Below are 21,582 nucleotides of genomic sequence, written 5' to 3'. Positions count from 1 at the left end.
ATGGAAAAAAATTAATGAAACTGTATAAAAAGAAAACTATTGGTGGATAGGAAAAATTCATAGCAATATTTGTTAATAGAAAATGGTGTTTTGAGGAAACCGTGTGGTGCTCAAAATCTTTCAATCTGCAAAAAAGTTTTTACTGATATTTATAAAAGCACTGTCAAAATAAATTTGATGTGGTCTAATATGTAAATCATAATTATCAAAATGCCTATTAATCATAATGTGATGACATTTTAAATGCAACATTTGCAACAATACAAATCTTAGAACAAAAGGTCATTGGATACTGGTACATAATTACAGTATCTTGTAGTTTTAATCCATTCATTTTCTAGCATTGATATTTTCAAGAACACAAGTAAATGTATGCATACTTTTTTAAAGATACTAGTGCTTTTAACATTCATTTCTTTTAGAATAATATTTTCATTCATGTGTATATTTTTTTAAAGTCCTACAACCACAAATAACTCTAATCTACTTTAGCTAAATTCCATTATGATCGATTCTCTACAAAATGAAAAAGATTCATAAAGAAAATGTACAAATAAAATCCCATGTCATCACTTCTTCAACTGGATGCCCTGCCAAGTTAAGATTCAATTGTCAGTCCATAAGATAGACATTCTCAAAAAAGTCCATTCTGTAAAACTTGCTTCCGAAAAATAGGAAAGGTATGTAATAAAATATGTGCAGAATTTAGGATAACCTGTTAAGGAAATACATTCAAGATGCTGTTAAATATTTTTTAAAAGATCATCCCAAAAATGCTGTAAAAACAAGCTTCATTCTGCAAAGAAATCAATTAATCAAACATTGAGACCTAGATAATTAAGGTTGGTGGACACTGGAAAAATAAGCAGAGGTCGTCCCAGGGATCCCCAGTAGGACGACAGGAAACCCACGTCATTGGCAAACATGTCCAGCTTTAATAGAGTGTCTTTGGGGAGATAAAACTGATGCTCATCTGCCGTCTGCAAAAAGAGGCTTGCTATTTTTCTTTTGTCTATTAATAATGCTTCCAACGTATATGTATGTCAGCAGATGATCATTTGTATTGCACTAAGATTTCATGCTATGATAATCATATCATGACTTTAAGAAATGTTTATAAATAAATATATTGACAAACTGTGGAAATCATGGTTCAATATAATCAGACACAATATAAACCTACCTGAGGTATAAAAGCCAAGATCTGATCCCGGTAAGTGTACAGCTTGCTGGTTGCCAGAAGACCTATTTCATTCTTTGGGCGGCCAGTCAATCCCATTTTCTTGTTTCTCCCTATTTCAACAATATGATTAATTGGGTCTTACACTGAACAGAGAACAGATCAGGAAATTTTGAAGTCAATCAACATCTGCTTATTTTCAATCACAATGAAAAGTTTAATGGGCTTGATACATGCACTTGTTGTACAGTCAATGATTCACAGTTGTCCTTTTTAAGCAATTTTGAACTCCATATAAAAATGACTATATATGTATGCATCCATCTAAGCCCCCATTCCCCATTTCAAATGCTTGACAAATTATCAGAACTCGCTAGCATGTAAGGGGACATTATAAAAGAAAACTTGAGATATATTTTTTTCTTGTGGATTGCAGTGGCCCTTGTATAACACTGTTTTTTATGATATGAGATTGGGCTGACTCACCCAGTAAGGAGTAGATCTGTGTGAGCACACTTGCGGGGAACACCTGTAGTGGCCGAACCTCCTCCATTGTCTGGACCTTGATGCCATGTTCCCACAGCTTGGACTGGATAAAATTATCCTCAGCCAAAATCACAACTGTAAAGCCAGTTCAATACATATTTAATTCACTGTATACACATGAATTTATAGTTGTGTATCTTAATATCAAAGTTAGGGTTTAAGTTGAACAATCTGTTGTGAAATTGTATGCAAGCATTCATCAGCCCAGTATACAATGTATTTTGTAGATATGCACAAAATCCTTATAACAGAATATCAACAGTATTGCAAATTTAGTGCAAGTTCTATAACTTCAGTAAAAAAGAAAATGGACCTTGAACAACTATGTCTGGTTTTGGTTCTGAGACCAAGCGACGATTGAGAGGATCCAGTTCCCCAGGAGAAAGGAAGCCCTGAAATTGATATAAACACAACTTACATTGTGAAATTTATTGAGACTACAATTATGGTACAAACCAATTTGTTCATTTTTAGAATGTCATACTGTCAAAGATGTGCCTTTGTAGGCATATCATACCAAATGCCTCAATACCACAACATGAGAATAGACTTCACTTAAAATTCTAAAAAGATGTAATTTTTGAAATACTTGTAACTCAATAATTAAATGAAATTATGCAGTGTTTATATGCTAAAATATCAAACAAATGGCTCAAAATTTATGACTCAAATAAACCAAAAATATAGACTTGATGGTCTTTTCTTAGTTAATGATCATAGTCCTTGATTCAAGTGCAGTGCATTGTGACAGCAAATGAGGAGAACGTCTTTGATTGAACAGTTTCACTGACCTCTTGGACCAGTTTACTGATAATGTATAGGGACTGTCCCCAGCGGTGAGGAAGTCTTCCTATTGCTTCTCTCTTCTGACTGTTTGGGGTTTTGTATTCTTGCTCAACCTACACAGAAATGAGGGAAAGTTGTAAAAATATCCATTAAACTCATTCTTTAGATCACAGATTAAGATATCATAGATTCTGTCATATTGCTTACAAAATATGCACAGCAATAAACAAGAAACATTCACACATATTAACATTGACATGAGGTCAGAAAAGAAACATAATTATTCTCTACAATAAAAGCAGCCTTGTCTTACATATTTTATACATTTTCTGTAACTCTCTTATTTTTAAACAAGAGGCCCAGGGGCCACATCGCTCACCTGAGCAACAATTGCCTTAATTCTGATCAAATTAGCATTACAGTATCAAAATATCTTGACAACTGAGTACAGTAGATCTTGCTAAAAAAAATTGAAAATCTGCCAATTTTTATCAACCTCTTATTTTTTGGTAAATACCAAGCCCCTTTTGTTGTTGTACCTGTAAGAAGATTTGTCTCTATTCCTATATACCCCCCCCCCCCTCCCCCCATTTCATGGCCCCATTTTTCTCTAGGGAATCATGGTTTCATCAGACTTAAATCTGCATAACCTTTGCTTTCACACTAAGTACTGAGTTTTGAACCGAACACTTTCCCAGAATAGTTTTAAAGATTTTCTCTTCATATTCCTATGTAAAAATTCAAACCGCCATCACGGTCCCACCCTACCACTAGGGACTGTGATTTTGCAAACTTGAATTTACACTACCCGAGGATGCCTCTACACAAGTTTAAACCCTTTCTGGCCAAAAATTCTTTAAAAAGAAGATTTTTAAAGATTTTCTCTATATATTCCTAAGTAAAAATTCATCCCCAATTGTGGCCTCACCCTACCCCTGGACTATTATTTAAACAAACTTGAATCTATACGATCTGGGGATGCTTCCACTCAAATTTGGGCTTTCCTGGCCTAATAATTTTGAGAGGAAGACTTTTAAAGATTTTCTCTATCTATAAAAATTCAACCCCCATTGTGACCCCGCCCTACCCCCAGGGACCATGATTTGAACAAACTTGAATCTACACTTCCTAAGGATGGTTACATGCCAATTTGAGATTTCTTGGCCAAATATTTTTGAGAAGAAGATTTTTAAAAGATTTTCTCAATATATTCCTATGTAAAACTTGATCTCCCAATTGTGGCCCCACCCTACCCCCGGGGATCATGATTTGAACAAACTTGAATCTACACTACCTGAGGATGCTTTCATTTCAATTTGAACTTTTCTGGCCTAATAGTTTTTGAGAAGATTTTTAAAGATTTTCTCTATATATTCTTATGTAAAACATGATCCCCCTATTGTGGCCCCACCCTACCCCCGGGAACCATGATTTGAACAAACTTGAATCTACACTATCTGAGGATGCATCCACTCAAATTTGAGCTTTCCTGGCCTAATAGTTTTTGAGAAGACTTTGGCTCAGGTGAGCTAAAAAAGGTTAAGTTTACAATGCAATTAGTTGTTAAAGTTGGTTTCTGGAAGAAGAGACTTTGAAAGTTTTCTTAATAAATATTGAAATTTTTTTTAGTTTTTTAATCTTTAGTTTTTAAGATCTGTGTACAAACATAGAATTGTGAGCAAATCTCTGTATCTTGCTTATAATTCGAAGCTTAACACTCAAATATGGTTAGTAAATAGAAATTGTAAACAATTATATAAAACACAAGAAACATGCACTATAACAAATAAAGAACACAATTTATTTTTTCGAAATGAATCATATATATATATACATGTATATACCTACATATTTCCGACAGCGATATCAAACTCTATTTAAACTGAATAAACTCGAGAAAATGCCGAGCATCTCAACAAAACCTATTGCATTAATATACCATTACGCAAAATATAATGCCGAATTACCGATAGAATGAATTGTATTTCAGTACTTTTTTGATACATCAGATTTTGCTTAATTTGCGCAGGTAAACAGTTAACTGTTTGATTTACCGAAGTCTCTGTTTGATTTGATACGTAAAAATCACGAAATACAGACGATAGTTCCCAGGTTACAAAGCATAAATAATGAAAACGAAACGAAAATCAGAACAAGCTAACACCAACGTCATGTGTGAAAACTGTCAACGCATTGAAATATTTAGCCTCAATTTTCTTCACAAAATCGGCACAAATACATTTTGCATGTTTCAAAACTCTCCCTTCATTCGCGAACTGTTGCACAACAAGCAAATTCATCATAGTCAGATCGACCCTTTTTCGTATAATGTCATGGCTGCTTTAAACAAAGAACCTCGTTTTAGATGTATGGAATACGAGTCTTGGTAAAATGGGTACGCAAACCTGGGCCGTGGCAAAATAAAAGCCGGGGCAGATCGGCAATCGTCAATTCCAAATACGCATTATTTTGCAGCAATATTTACAGCAAATACAAATATACTGGTCCATCAAATATCCTGAAATTTTAATGAGATTGGCAGATTAATAACTGCCAATCTTTTGTTTTGCCCAGGCCAAGTCTTGTCTACCCATTTTACCGAATGCCGAATCCGAAGCTATTAAACTGATTGAAACACGCCTTTCCTTTATTATTATTTTCGTAATAACTCAGATTTGAAACATAATTAGACCTTAATTTTTGCAATTTATATTTTCCTTCCCATAAGGATAATTTATGCTAAACAACGTTGAATTGGAATCAGTAGTTTTTGAGAAGAAGATTTTTTAAAATGCACCCCCCTTTTTTTACAGTTTCAAGGTTTTCTCCGCTTTGAATACAGATCTGACTTTTATTTCTGCAATTTATATTCGCCCTCCCATAAGGATGCTTTGTGCCAAATTTGGTTGAAATTGGATAAGCGGTTTTAGAGAAGAAGTTCAAAATGAAAAAAAGTTTACAGACGGACAGACAGACATACACACAGGCGATACCTTGTGCAAATTTTTTCATGTGGGGTCATGTGTAAGTACAAATCTACATTACGAGGTTCACCTTCAGAATTCATACAGGAGGAGTAAGATGGGGTTCTTGGAAAAGTTACACACAGGTGCTACCTTGTGCAATTTTTTCTTGTGGGGTTATGTTCAAACACATAATGAGGTTAACCTTCACAATTCAAAGTAATAGACAAGGATGGAACGAAAACTGTTGGAATCCCTGAATCAACCTCACCATTAATAGCTTACGGTGTATAATATCATTAATGTTCTTGCCAATCTCGGGGAGGAGGGATATAATTGCTGCCAAGTGTGCATACAAATGAATAAATGCACTAGGATAATTTGTCTCTAACCATGTTTCAATCATATCATTAACTAAATTACAAATATCTTAATTACCGTTTTGCATATTCCTCTTATTGATGAAACAGCATCAGCTGTTCTAACTCAGTTAAAACCATTTCTTTTCCTGTAGCATTATCCCCACCCCCAAAAAAACACCCTCTACCACATTTCAGGCATCTTACCGTGGAAAAAATTAATATATATCATATACAGAAAAATGACTTCAATAAGATATTATTTTCAATCCAGAAAATTCTATCAGTACTATAATATCAGAAATTAACAATGAGAGCATGAGTTTCTTGCAATACTGCGATTTTACCACAGGTAGTCTATTTATGACTGAATTATGTATTTTCCAATGCATCTGTGCAAGAAAAAGAAAATCCTATGAAAGCAAACATTAGATTTCCCTTTTTTTAGTGATGCACATGTTCATTAAGGACGGTTGCCCTGCAACAAACATACATGATAAAAAAAAAACAACACCGCTAATAATTACCTGACACTTTTATTCTGAATGACAAGTTTTTCTAATTTGAAAGAAAAAAGAAGATTCTTGGAGTTCATTACAATAAATGGAAGCAGTGTACCATAATAAGTATCTCCGTTAAAAAATCAAAAGTATCAGTATATGCTGTAAAAGACCACAAAACACAATATTGGGAAAAAATAAGGTGTATATGCTTTGTCAGCTATTTAGTCATGGTAAAACAATGCAACCTCCCCAACCTTTATATATTCAAAGAATTTGATCAATAATGTATGTCAGTGGCTGTCCCTATTTGATTAACAAAATTTAATACATGTAATTAAAAAACACAATAACAATTATCCTAAATTAAAAAGAAAAATATATTTTAACTTGAAATTTCAGTTTCACACTTTCAATTTTGAAAAAAAAAAATACACACAAGTTTTCTACCTTGCATTAAATCAATACACATATTAGATTATAATACCTTGACTAGCGTTTCTTAAAAAAGAAATTAAAGTCAACTACATTTTCAAAATGTACGATATCTATTGCAGATAAACAATTAAAACATTTTTCCTGATATTCATCCATCAGATGTTATTAAGCATACCACAACTTTTAGCATTCAATTTTAACAAACCTGAAAAAGCTCAATTTTTGGAAATGTTAAAAAAAATCTATTAAATTATAAACTTCATATTCAATGTAAACGTCATACAGATAAATGGAAAACAAATAATGAGCTATATATAAAAAAACCATGGCCAAGTAACTGAGGGACATATTGTGTTATGCATTTGTAACAATTAGGTAGACAACACAAGCATAGTTTTTTTGTGTTTTTATGATCACATCAAAGATTGATCAAATATAAATCGCTTCAAATTCTGCCTTTCCATGCAAGTTACACATTTGTGACAAAAATTAATGTATGATACTATATGTCCACTTAAAAGGAATTGATATGCAGAAAACATTTTTTTTTTTAAATGTGGACATTTAGATTCCTGATGTCTTCACATGGCAGGAAGTAAATTTTAAGAATGTAAACCTTTGCATCACAAGCATCCAATCATTACAAATTTCATACTTTTACCAGAAAACCACACCATGAATGTCTTAATCAATTTATATCGAAATTTATCGACACAATATATGTACCTCAATAATTTGAAATACACAATCATTAATCTTTAAAGTCTTTAAAAAACAAACAGATCAGGGATATTATTTAAGTCACTCAATAGTCAGAGCTGTTCCATTTAAACTAACCTGGATGGGTTTCCCCTTTTCAACCCAAAATTAAAAATAAAAATACCCACTAAAAAAAATTGTAAGATAACTCATCTTAAATCAAAAAAAAAAAAAAAAAAGATAAACAAGTACTACCAATAATTGTAACGGTCCCCGTTACAGTTGTTTCCCAAACGCTCCCCATACTCCCTTCAGTGCCCCATTCATCTTCTGTTGAATAGACCTCAGTTACAGCAATCGAAATATTGACCAATCAGAACTCTGCACATGAGCATGCATGTCATCATATTCATTTTTGATGATGCCATAATATAGGGACTTATAATATCTACCTACACACTGAATTTTGTTTTATTTCATTGAAAACTAAGAAAGTTATAGCCATACACATCAACAGCCAATCAGATTTCAGCACGTTTCCTAGATTTCTCACATATATCTTCTTACAGTGCCTCACAAAATATACCCATGTCTTAAATTTCGAAGTATTTCATTGAAAAGTAAAAGAGTTACGACCATTTAAGTATTAGCCAATCAGAATGCAGCACACGTGCATGGATGTCCTTTCATTCATTTCTGATACAATCATATTGTAGGGATACATTAAATATATCTACCGTATATTCTAAATCTCATCTACTAAGAGAGTTATAGCCATTTACAATATCAGCCAGAATCGTAACGCTCAAAAACATCAGTGACCTATTTCGAAACCCCAAGAAGTTGAAAACACAACTGCAACACCTCAACCATCTTTTTTCTTCCTCATTTTGACCAACATCCCACTAACTTTCTTTTTGATATTGTCCCTTGGACGTAAGTGGATAAGCCCCCCCTTTTCCCTGCTCTTTTTCATTATTTTTTCTATCTCCAATTGTTTGGGACAATAGTCTTTTTCAAAATTAGCTTTGAATAGTTTTTTCAGTTCGTCCTCCTCTTCCTTGCTCCACCGCTTTCTTTCTGTCTTCTTTGGTTTTGAAACTGTCATAAAATAAATGTAAAAAAAAAGTTGTTTTACATTGATGAAAAGTGTATAAACCCTTGCACATACTGTTTATCATTAATATTTTTTTAAGATGGTCATTTAGTGATTCCTTTTTAACCACATTTATTATTACTTGTATACCATGATCCATATAATGATATCCATGCTGAGTATAATGAATCATATACATGTATATAGTTTATCTAAACTTACATCCATCTTCATCATCACTATTCATGGGATTCCCATTGTACTCTGGAATAACGCTGTCATCATCTTGCTGCTGTTGAAATGCTGGCTTTACTTGAGAACCCACATCAGATGTACTTTCACCAGTTGAAATGATATCTGAAAATGTTTTGAAAATTCAAGATTTGTGAAAGTGTAAATCTTGTCCGTAAATCTACATAACATTCCGTTACACAAGAATGATACAGTACACCCCAGTTTGATCCAATAGTGTCTTATATTCATTTGGATCATCATAAAAATATTGTTTGTAAAAAGCTAGTAACAGCTGAAATTAACTAAATTTTGTATTTCTCTTAATTTCAAAATCTTTGAAAATGCAAATTAATAATGTTAGCTAAAATGAGGTGCAGAAAAGTATGCAGCCAAACGAAATCTATTTCGTTTAGGAATTAACATCAAGTCAAAGTGTGAGAAGGTAGGATTGGACTTGCTTTGCAAAAGAACTAATCAAAACACCCTAAAAAATTTGTGTATTGTCTAATGAAGTATAAAAATGACACTCCAATTTGTAGCTATAATTACATCTGACGCGTTCTGTCTGGTGCATGCTATGACATCAAAATCAAAATCAAAATAACTTACCATCCAACTGAATATCGGAAAGTTTTCTTCCCACATAATGGGGCACTATTCCAAAATCTTGAATCAACAAAATCTTTGCTACTTCTGTTCTTTCTAGTACATCAGATGTTTGTCTGTAATGGTGTAAATGCACATCCATATTATGCCCAAGGTGTTGTATGATCCAACTCCTCTCAGCTTCACTGGTATCAAGAGCCTGTTCATAAAAGTATGTACTTGTAGTGTAAAACATAACATGGTAATACTGTTTACTAGCGTGCATTGCTAATCTACCCTTGCAATGGCATGAGAAAAAAGAAAATATATGATTGAGGGGTGTGATCCAAAGAGCACTTGCCAAACTGAGCACTTGATGCATCTTGACATAAGCAACAAGAAAATATAATTATGGTTTACCACTGAGAAAGTGAACTGTTTTCAATATATTTGACCATTTATAAAATAACAATTTGTCCAACCAACCACAGGTCAAAGAGTATGGAAAGGATATTGATTTTTACCTGAACCATGGTGGCCATATATTTCCTCATACTACTTGTACGAATAAGGCTTGGACTTGACAGCCCAGCCTCTTGAGCAACAGTTGATATGGCATCATACGCCCTAAATACACCTCCAGCTGCAATAAAAATCAATGGAGAAATAAAATACATCTAGCCATTTAAGATTATTTTTTAGCTTATTGCCAAAAATTGTATAACTGGTAACCTATTTATAATATTTAATCTTTCAATTTAATGCTGTCCAGCCAGCATGAAATTGTCAAGAACAATATCTGGCAAACCTTTGGCTATGTTTGTTTCTGCTATTGTATGAAAAGGATAAGAACTGTTTTTGGTCGTCTTATGGCAACTTAAAATTTGTTAGCTAGATATTTACCAGTACCGACAGAAAACTGCAAAAATAAAAAGTTTCTAGAAATCTTTTCGCAGCTTATAGTTTGCTACTCCTATTAAATAACTGCAAAACATGCAGTTTTGAATTAAATTGCAGAAAATTTGCTGCAATTAATTTATTCTAATAAGGTAAAGGATTATTTCACGAATTATTGAATTCAGTGGAGGGGGATAGCATAATTTACTGTCCACCAGCAGTCAAGCTATGAATTATCTGAATCCCCCATTTTATGTATAACTGATTTATAAACATACACACTCTGCACTTACTTTTGCTACCAAAAAGGTATGGAGATTCAACTGGAATGGAACATGCCTTTCGGACTATCTTGCTTGCAATAAAACTTAAGGCCTGGCGCGTTTCCAGAGGTAAAATAACTGGAACACATCTTCCAACCTAAAATAGAAACTCATGGACTTAAATCATTGACTTATTGTTCTACACTGAGTGGCCAAAAGAATTGCAACAAACATGGTTGATGTCATCGCTGTACATAGGCATCTTTTTGGTATTTATATTCTATTTTTATCGGGATAGACAAAATACGAAAATATTATCTTTAAGTGCATTTTCTAATGGAGATAATTATCATTTACAAACCTTTCCTCGTATCTCAACAACTTCCTGAGTCATTAAAAGGTGTGCTTCGAATGAAGTCAGCTCTTTCATCAATTGTGCCTGAACATCATCTTGACCAGTTTTTCTCTGATTGTAAGCCTTCAATCTGATTAAAGAAACATTGCATATCAACATCTAAAATGCAGCAAGAAGCTATGCCTTTAAATTCATACTTTTATGAATGGACTCTTCCCATATTTCTAAAACCAACCTCCCTGCACAATTTGCACAGAACAAAATACACTTTAACATATTTTACTGTTTAGATTTTGTGTAAAGGTCAGTCAACAAAACATTATCATATTTGGACCCCAAAACTTATGTTTTATGTACTGTTTTGATATACATACCTTATTGCCTGAACCTCATGGCACCTTCTTCTATTGTACAGTGTGATCCTGGCCAAAGTCAACACAGCAACTTTTTTGTAATTAGCATATGAAATGTCAGTAAGATCAAGGTTGCAGATCTCCGTTTTCATAAATTCTGTTATTTTCTTAATGTCTTCGGGTGTCGGCAATGACTTGGGCTTATTATACTGTCTTTCTTGTAAAACCATTCTTGCTAGCTTCGTTACTTTCACAGTCCACTGCATTTTCATTAATTGCAGAAAATTTTCTGCCTCTTTTTGCCTCTTTTCATCAGCATGTATGATAGCACTGGCTAGTTTTGAACTTGCTAATGATTTTATATCATACCCTAACTTAATAGCATTGCTTGGTGACGAAAGATCTTCTTCATCGATGCTGTCTTGGTTTGAACATTTTAGAGCAGCTTCTGCCACATTTACAAATTGAGAAGGTTGGAGGAAATAATTAAGATCCTCATCATGTCCTGTTGTTTCCTTCAGAGCAATTAGGAGTTTTGCAGACAGTCTCATACCCTGGCTGGTATAATATTTCCTCATTACACGGTTTCCTCTGTTACGGTCCATCAACTGATTACCAAGGCTTATGATAAGTGGGTCCGTTTGGGCCACTTGAGATACATGGTCAGGCTGCATGATAGTGAAAACTTCTGTCACAACAAGTTTTGAAGCCTGGTCCGAAATTCGTCCCACTAACGTTTTACTCTGTATATTGAGACTGGTTTGACTTGATTCATCAGCATCATACTTTGGGCATAACTTTTGATGTCTCTTAAGGTTTTTCAATTGATGCCAAGCAAAACACCTTGGACAAGGACCTACAGCATTAAGATCAAACTCCCTCTCTGTACTTCTTCTGGCAAGGATTATTTCACCTTTTCCTTCACTTATCACATTAGTGTTGTGTTTGTGAATACCACGAAGGCGCAGCAGTTCAAATTTGGTCTTTCTTTCTTTAACAGTTTTTTGCTTTTCTTCTTTCGTCATTGTGGAGTTGACCTTTGGGATAGCCTGTACTTCTGCTTCATTCATGTGAAGAGAACTCATTAAATGATGCGAAAAATTGGTTTGCATCTTGCCACAGAAAATACAAGGATAGTGTGAATCATACACTCTTTCAGTCTTCTTCTTTTTGCCTAATTTGGTTGTTTGGCTTTTCCGTACCAGTTTAACATATATCTTTGGAAACTTTTCATCATAAGCAACAGTCTTAGGATCTATATTTTGATCCTCTAAAGGGACATCTGAATCATCAGCACTTGAAAATTCATCATTTAACAATGGCACTGGAAGCACAGATGGCTTAAGCGCACTGAAATCTGGATACTCCAATGATATATCACTATTGCTATCACTAATTACTTTATCATTTTCAGCTAGTTCTTTTAAGATTCTTTCTTTCTGGCATTGGTTTTTCCCCCCAGTTTTTCCTTTAGAGTATTGCAGGTGTTTTATTTTTTTCTCTATTGGTGAAGATTCACTGGCTTCTAAGTCACTTTCATCCAATTCATCATCTTCAGGAATATATTCACTACCAGAAGAAAAATCAAAAACGTCATCTGAAAATTCAGCATCAGATGTATCACACGGGGTCTTTGTCATCTGACCTACATCTGACTTGGGAGAGTGGGGAGCCATAGTGCATGCAATAGATCCTGGAGTAACTACCGTTTCTAAACGGCCAGATGGTGTCGCCCAACTCATGTCATCAAAAACACTTTCAATGACCACTACAACAGAAATGAAAGTATACATGTAAGAACAACATCAGTTTTTTAATACATACTTGTCATATCTGACAATTATATTCAAAGGTAACCAAAAAAAAAAAAAAATTACCTGCAGATGTATCACACGTGGTTGCTGCCAATTGATCTACATCTGACCTGGGAGGGTGGGTAACTGCAATGCACGTCATAGTTCCCGGAGTAACTACCGTTTCTGAACCAGATGATGTTTTCCTTCCCATGTCATCAAGAGAACTTTCAATGACCTCTATAATGGAAATGAAAATATTTATGTAAACACTTCATCAGGATTACAAGACATTCTTGTCATATCTGTCAATTAAATTCAGAATTAAAATAACAGTAAATCACCTGCAGATGTATCACACGGGGTCTTTGTCATCTGACCTACATCTGACTTGGGGGAGTGGGCAGCCATAGTGCATGCAATAGATCCTGGAGTAACTACCGTTTCTGAACGGCCAGATGGTATCGCCCAACTCATGTCATCAAAAACACTTTCAATGACCACTACAACAGAAATGAAAGTATACATGTAAGAACAACATCAGTTTTTTAATACATACTTGTCATATCTGACAATTATATTCAAAGGTAACCAAAAAAAAAAAAAAAAAAATTACCTGCAGATGTATCACACGTGGTTGCTGCCAATTGATCTACATCTGACCTGGGAGGGTGGGTAACTGCAATGCACGTCATAGTTCCCGGAGTAACTACCGTTTCTGAACCAGATGATGTTTTCCTTCCCATGTCATCAAGAGAACTTTCAATGACCTCTATAATGGAAATGAAAATATTTATGTAAACACTTCATCAGGATTACAAGACATACTTGTCATATCTGTCAATTAAATTCAGAATTAAAATAACAGTAAATCACCTGCAGATGTATCACACGGGGTCTTTGTCATCTGACCTACATCTGACTTGGGGGAGTAGGCAGCCATAGTGCATGCAATAGATCCTGGAGTAACTACCGTTTCTGAACGGCCAGATGGTGTCGCCCAACTCATGTCATCAAAAACACTTTCAATGACCACTACAACAGAAATGAAAGTATACATGTAAGAACAACATCAGTTTTTTAATACATACTTGTCATATCTGACAATTATATTCAAAGGTAACCAAAAAAACAAGAGGCCCAGGGGCCACATCGCTCACCTGAGCAACAATTGCCTTAATTCTGATCAAATTAGCATTACAGTATCAAAATATCTTGACAACTGAGTACAGTAGATCTTGCTTAAAAAAATTGAAAATCTGCCAATTTTTATCCACCTCTTATTTTTTAGTAAAGCCCCTTTTGTTGTTGTACCTGTAAGAAGATTTTTCTCTATTCCTATAAACCTCCCCCCCCCCCCTCCTCATTTCGAGGCCCCACTATTCTCTAGGGAATCATGGTTTCATCAAACTTAAATCTACCTTTAATCTCATAACCTGTGCGTTCACACTAAGAACTGAGTTTTGGACCGAAAACTTTCCCAGAATATTTTTAAGGATTGTAAAACTTGATCCCCCAATTGGGCCTCACCCTACCCCCGGGGACCATGATTTGAACAAACTTGAATCAACACTTCCTCAGGATGCTTCCATTTTAATTTGAGCTTTTCTGGCCTAATAGCTTTTGAGAAGAAAATTTTAAAAGATTTTCTCTATATATTCCTATGTAAAACTTGATCCCCAATTGTGGCCCCACCCTACCCCCGGGGACCATGATTTGAACAAACTTGAATCTACCTTACCTGATGATGCCTCCACTCAAAGTTGAGGTCTCCTGGCCTAATAGTTTTTGAGAAGAAAATTTTTAAAGATTTTCTCTTTTATATTCCTATGTAAAACTTGATCCCCCAATTGTGGCCCCACCCTACCCCCGGGGACCATGATTTGAACAAACTTGAATCAACACTTCCTGATGATGCTTCCATTTTAATTTGAGCTTTTCTGGCCTAATAGTTTTTGAGAAGAAAATTTTTAAAGATTTTCTCTATATATTCCTATGTAAAACTTGATCCCCCAATTGTGGCCCCACCCTACCCCCGGGGACCATGATTTGAACAAACATGAATCTACACTTCCTGAGGATGCTTCCATTTTAATTTGAGCTTTTCTGGCCAAACAGTTTTTGAGAAGATGATTTTTAAAGATTTTCTCTATATATTCCTATGTAAAACTTGATCCCCCAATTGTGGCCCCACCCTACCCCCGGGGACCATGACTTGAACAAACTTGAATCTACACTACATGAGGATGCTTCCATTTCAATTTGAGCTTTTCTGGCCAAATAGTTTTTGAGAAGAAGATTTTTAAAGATTTTCTCTATATATTCCTATGTAAAACTTGATCCCCCAATTGTGGCCCCACCCTTGCCCCGGGGACCATGACTTGAACAAACTTGAATCCACACTACCTGATGAATCCTCCACTCAAAGTTGAGCTTTTCTGGCCAAATAGTTTTTGAGAAGAAGATTTTTAAAGATTTTCTCTATATATTCCTATGTAAAACTTGATCCCCCAATTGTGGCCCCACCCTACCCCCGGGGACCATGATTTGAACAAACTTGAATCTACACTTCCTGAGGATGCTTCCATTTTAATTTGAGCTTTTCTGGCCAAATAGTTTTTGTGAAGAAGATTTTTAAAGATTTTCTCTATATATTCCTATGTAAAACTTGATCCCCCAATTGTGGCCCCACCCTACCCCCGGGGATCATGATTTGAACAAACTTGAATCTACACTACCTGTGGATGCCTTCACACAAGTTTAAGCTTTACCGGCCCAATAGTTTTTGAGAAGAAGATTTTTAAAAAATACCAACAAATTTTCAATAATTCTCAATTATCTCCCCTTTAAAAAGGGCGTGGCCCTTCATTTGAACAAACTTGAATCCCCTTCACCTAGTGGTGCTTTGTGCCAAATTTGGTTGAAATCTGCCCAGTGGTTCTTGAGAAGAAAATGAAAATGTGAAAAGTTTACAACGACAACGACGACAGACAACGGACAAATTGTGATCAGAAAAGCTCACTTGAGCCTTTGGCTCAGGTGAGCTAAAAAAAAAAAATTACCTGCAGATGTATCACACGTGGTTGCTGCCAATTGATCTACATCTGACCTGGGAGGGTGGGTAACTGCAATGCACGTCATAGTTCCCGGAGTAACTACCGTTTCTGAACCAGATGATGTTTTCCTTCCCATGTCATCAAGAGAACTTTCAATGACCTCTATAATGGAAATGAAAATATTTATGTAAACACTTCATCAGGATTACAAGACATACTTGTCATATCTGTCAATTAAATTCAGAATTAAAATAACAGTAAATCACCTGCAGATGTATCACACGGGGTCTTTGTCATCTGACCTACATCTGACTTGGGGGAGTAGGCAGCCATAGTGCATGCAATAGATCCTGGAGTAACTACCGTTTCTGAACGGCCAGATGGTGTCGCCCAACTCATGTCATCAAAAACACTTTCAATGACCACTACAACAGAAATGAAAGTATACATGTAAGAACAACATCAGTTTTTTAATACATACTTGTCATATCTGACAATTATATTCAAAGGTAACCAAAAAAAAAAAAAAAAATTACCTGCAGATGTATCACACGTGGTTGCTGCCAATTGATCTACATCTGACCTGGGAGGGTGGGTAACTGCAATGCACGTCATAGTTCCCGGAGTAACTACCGTTTCTGAACCAGATGATGTTTTCCTTCCCATGTCATCAAGAGAACTTTCAATGACCTCTATAATGGAAATGAAAATATTTATGTAAACACTTCATCAGGATTACAAGACATACTTGTCATATCTGTCAATTAAATTCAGAATTAAAATAACAGTAAATCACCTGCAGATGTATCACACGGGGTCTTTGTCATCTGACCTACATCTGACTTGGGGGAGTAGGCAGCCATAGTGCATGCAATAGATCCTGGAGTAACTACCGTTTCTGAACGGCCAGATGGTGTCGCCCAACTCATGTCATCAAAAACACTTTCAATGACCACTACAACAGAAATGAAAATATACATGTTAAAACCTCATAATTAAGTATTACAAAATATACTTGTCATATCTGACGATTAAATTTAGAGGTAACTAAAAAAAAAACCAAAAAATTGTAACCTGCACCTGTTTCGCATGTGATTGTTCCTGGAGAACCAACTGCTGATGAGCTGAAGCAATCATTTGATGTAGCCCAAGTTACATCATCAAGAAAACTTTCCAAAGTGTGTTTTCTCTTCTTGAGCACCTCTGAAAAATATTATGTATAATATATAATATATTGAGAAAGATAATATATTGATAGAGTTATTATTACAACCATATCAATTTACTAATCTTTACAGTGAAATGAAAATTCATGCTTATCCAACTATTTCTGACATGCAATTTTCAGATTGTGCTGTTTTACACAGCATCAACAATATTTTAGCCATATTTTGGCTTTAAAAACAACAATTCAAGATCCTGAACATTCAAAAAGCAAGAGACATGGCTTGGCTCAAGGGTTTTTTTTTATTCCAGAGTAGTCAAATTTCTCAAGGACTGTCCTCATTTTTATTAAAAGAATTTAAGGACCTTGTCAGTCCAACTGATGATTTGTAAATCCAGAGTTAGATGAATTAAATTTCGATCCAAGTACATAAAAGGAACATATTGGAGAAAAATGAGACTCAGATCATGATTGAGCTTATCTCGCTTTTATTATCCATAACCCTCACAAATTATGGGTTAAGACAAGATTTTTTCCCAACAACTCTGTAATCTAGTACATGTACCTATAAAAACAAAGTAAAAGAATAAACAATAAATCCCAAACCATCTTTAAAAATTATATATATATATATATATATATATATATATATATATATATATATATATATATATATATATATATATATATATATATATATATATATATATATATATAAAAAGAAATGTGCACCTTTACATTGCAAGTGCATTTAAGCAATTGTACATCAGCAATAATCCACTATAGGGATCAATCAATCATAAGTTTTATAACAGTCTGAGAATAACAAGAATTAGCGTTAATTTATCTCTCATTCATTTACTTGTTTTCTGAGCTTTACACATTGGGAAAAGTTCCATGACAGAGGAAAAAATTCTTCGTTTTGAGATAAATTATAGCAGAAGTGATTAATATTACTGAAATGCGTGATACAAAGTACCCCCCCCCCCCCCCCCTTCCAAAAATAGGATGGGGATGACTCTCAGGGCCCAATTCAATGTACCACAATAACTGCATTTGTATCCAATACATGTTACAGAAGACCCTATGTCAATTTCTCACCACTTTAAAATTTTAACCATTCACAACAGCAAGTACAATTTTTCACATTTTTATAGTTCTATTGTAGAACCTTCCTGAAAATATTTCTTGGAACTCCCATATTTAAAAAAAGTGAATGTGGACTGCAGCACTTAGAAATGTGGGCCTATCAATCAATTATACTTGATATGAAGTCAAAGGTACCTCTATCACTATATGAAGAGTGTGAATCAGAAATTTAGATTAATTACTGTTGATCCTTGCAACCAATTCCTGGTGCTTCATGTTCGTTGAATTTACATTCACAATTAAACTGTGCTTTGTAAGCTTACAACTTAATACTAAATAAGTGTTTATCTAAAGCAGCAGTGTTTACAAAAGTGCATTCAACAAATGACAAGTCAAAAGTAAACGGTCTCAGAATATTTCCGATTCCCCTCTCCATATAGTGAATATTCTATACGCAATATGCTGAAATCACATCGATTTAAATGCACACACATTGTATAAACATCCATAAAGGATCGACACAAAACTTTAGTCCTTTAGTCAGAGCTATCATAGATAAAATAATGCAGAATTAGTTACCACTGCAACTTTCTTAGGTTGGCCTAAAAGAGAGATATAGCATTGTTGCTAATGAAAATTAATGACACAACAATATTCATTTTGACCAAATTAACAACCTCTAGACCATAGAACCAAAAATTTCAAATATTTGTAGAGGCATTTTTCTCCATAATGATGTAGGCTTAAAAAAAATTAATCTTTAGTTTCTCAGGCCAAAAAATTCAACATATATGCAGCAGACATGGTTTTGCTTTTTTTTTTTTTTACTTAGCTGTAGCATGATTTTGTACCAAACCTGTCAAACTTTTGGAGAAAAATTAAAGTTTGAGGGCACCTAATGGAAGAAAATTTCCAACAGGAAATATAGCATTGTTTAGAGAACCAATAATTTTTTAACTAAAAAACTTGAGTTTTGTGTCCAACCTTTGTCATCATTCAAATGAACTGAAATTCAAAACACATTTATTACGTATGCCTTTCTCCTTCCATTTTTTTATTTCTGAAAATGATTCCACTTTTGTTGCAGTCAAACTGTAAAATGAAACATGGAAGTTCAACCTCTGATCGAAAAAAAAAAAATTAACTATACACTATGCAAAACAGATACTTTTTGGTGTTCGATGCTCTGTATAATAATAATAAAAAAAAAAGCCATGGGCCTCATTGCTTACCTGAGAAACAATTTTAAAAATTATAGCCTTCCTAAAGCATAACATTTGTCTATATAATTTGATGAAAAACTTTGAGTCCTCATTGTGTCCATTTTTCATACCCCTCACGATGGGGAAACAACTTTAAAATTTTGAAAACTAGCTCGTTTCCATATCATCATGCCCTACACACGCTATATTTATCTAGGTTAAAATCAATGGATTTCCCGTCTGATCATTAAGGCTGAACACCGCTCGTAAATAGGCACTGTCCGCCATATTTCCCTTTCATCACTGTTGTCCGTACAACCCCTATACAAGATACAGACCTCTAAACAGTTCAAAGTACTTTGCTGTAGAGGTCTCACCTGTGTGGACGTACATCCTACTCAATTTTTTTTCCTATAATTTCTATGCATTTAAATTTGAACCTCAATTGTGGCCCCTTTCTGACTCAAGGGTAATTGTGTAAAGAAACTTGAATTGTCAATATATTAGCTTGTGTCTAATCTTAGTTTGACAAATTGTACCCTTGTTCTTCAGATGTTTCTAATATACTAGTAAGACTTTATCAAATTTTGACCCTTCCCAACATTTTGGTCCCATCAAAACCTCCTGGGGGAGGGGGGTTGGTCATGGTCTAAACAAACCTGAAACCTCTCATACTAACTTGTTTCCACATTATTTTAAAAATTATAGCCACATACTCTTCAGAGGATTTTTCCTATATATTTCTATGTAAAATTGGACCACTGCCTCTAATTGTGGACCCTCTCTGACACCAGGGGTAGATGGTATGAATCAACTTTAAATCCCTTCATGCTATTTGCTATTCTTTGGCTCTGGTGAGCTAATCAGCGTAAAACTGGATAGATATGGCAGTAAACTTACATAGCTTGGTCAGCATTGCAAAACACTGTATATTTGCCTCCATTCTCCACCCCTTCAAGCCTTACAGGCCACATCATTGTTCTGGGGACACCTTTTACCTGGGCCCACACAATCCTTCCTATTTTTTCTTCTTCATGTCCATTACTTTTAACTGGTCTTTTTCTTTTTGTCATTTCTGGAAAAAAAATATTCAATAAATTAAACTGTAACTTGAGTAATTTACCTAGAATATTTGAATCAATTTGACATAAAAACCTAAACAAGGGTAACTTATAAATAGTAATTTTCATTTGAAGTCCCTGACTTCTTATTTTTCTACTTAGGGAGATTACCCAAGCAGTTAAAAATATAACTAAGGGTACTTGTCTGTACATACATTATGGATTTAACACTGCGAGGTTACTTGTCTGTTTATGCATTATGGGGTTTAACATTGTGGGGTTACTTGTTTATATATACATTGTGGGGTTTAATAAGGTTTCTTGTCCATATACAGATTATGGATTTAACACTGTGAGGTTACTTGTCTGTTTATGCATTATGGGGTTTAATTAACATTGTGGGGTTTCTTGTTTATATACACATTGTGGGGTTTAATAAGGTTTCTTGTCCATATACACATTATGGATTTAACACTGTGAGGTTACTTGTCTGTTTATGCATTATGGGGTTTAATTAACATTGTGGGGTTTCTTGTTTATATACACATTGTGGGGTTTAATAAGGTTTCTTGTCCATATACACATTATGGATTTAACACTGTGAGGTTAATTGTCTGTTTATGCATTATGGCCATTGTGGTTTAACATTGTGGGGTTTAACACTTCAAGGTTTCTTGTCCATAATATATATACACATTATGGATTTAACACTTTGAGGTTACTTGTCTGTCTACACATTATGGGGTTTAACACAGTGAAGCTACTTGTCTGTTCACACATTACAGGTTTATCACTGCAAGGTTACGCTTGTCTGTCTACACATTATGGGGTTTAACACTGTGAGGTTACTTGACTGTATACATACATACATCATATAGCATAAGTTTGAAGTTAGTCCTCTGTTCATGATAAGGGTCTCATGAAAGCACCAACTCACTGCCCAATTATTATAATTTGTGTAG

General features: G+C 34.5%; 2 protein-coding genes across 14 annotated transcripts in view; both read right to left on the bottom strand.

The window, feature by feature from the left end:
• Positions 1–21,582, bottom strand: part of LOC128157132 (probable phosphorylase b kinase regulatory subunit alpha) — a 58,161-nt gene that overhangs the window by 23,111 nt on the left and 13,468 nt on the right. For 10 of the 13 annotated variants that reach the window (XM_052819534.1, XM_052819540.1, XM_052819530.1 and 7 more), the window contains exons 12-16: positions 2,518–2,625; positions 2,040–2,118; positions 1,667–1,801; positions 1,184–1,293; positions 830–980 (exon numbers count right to left, since the gene is read on the bottom strand). In XM_052819534.1, the coding sequence (XP_052675494.1) occupies positions 830–980; positions 1,184–1,293; positions 1,667–1,801; positions 2,040–2,118; positions 2,518–2,625 (583 nt within the window). The remainder of the gene's footprint in view (positions 1–829; positions 981–1,183; positions 1,294–1,666; positions 1,802–2,039; positions 2,119–2,517; positions 2,626–21,582) is intronic. The other 3 variants (XM_052819532.1, XM_052819531.1, XM_052819533.1) reach the window with 1 other exon arrangement.
• Positions 9,397–11,060, bottom strand: LOC128157135 (uncharacterized). Its single transcript, XM_052819545.1, has 4 exons — positions 10,908–11,060; positions 10,577–10,703; positions 9,911–10,029; positions 9,397–9,606 (listed from the first exon to the last, which is right to left on the bottom strand). The coding sequence occupies exons 1-4, from the start codon at positions 11,058–11,060 to the stop codon at positions 9,397–9,399; spliced, it is 609 nt and encodes a 202-aa protein (XP_052675505.1).

The sequence above is a fragment of the Crassostrea angulata genome, chromosome 7, assembly GCF_025612915.1.
Source record: "Crassostrea angulata isolate pt1a10 chromosome 7, ASM2561291v2, whole genome shotgun sequence".
NCBI classification, from domain to species: Eukaryota; Metazoa; Mollusca; class Bivalvia; order Ostreida; family Ostreidae; genus Magallana; species Magallana angulata.
The sequence above is the reverse complement of the archived record's forward strand: the minus strand, read 5'-3'. Positions and strand labels throughout refer to the sequence as shown.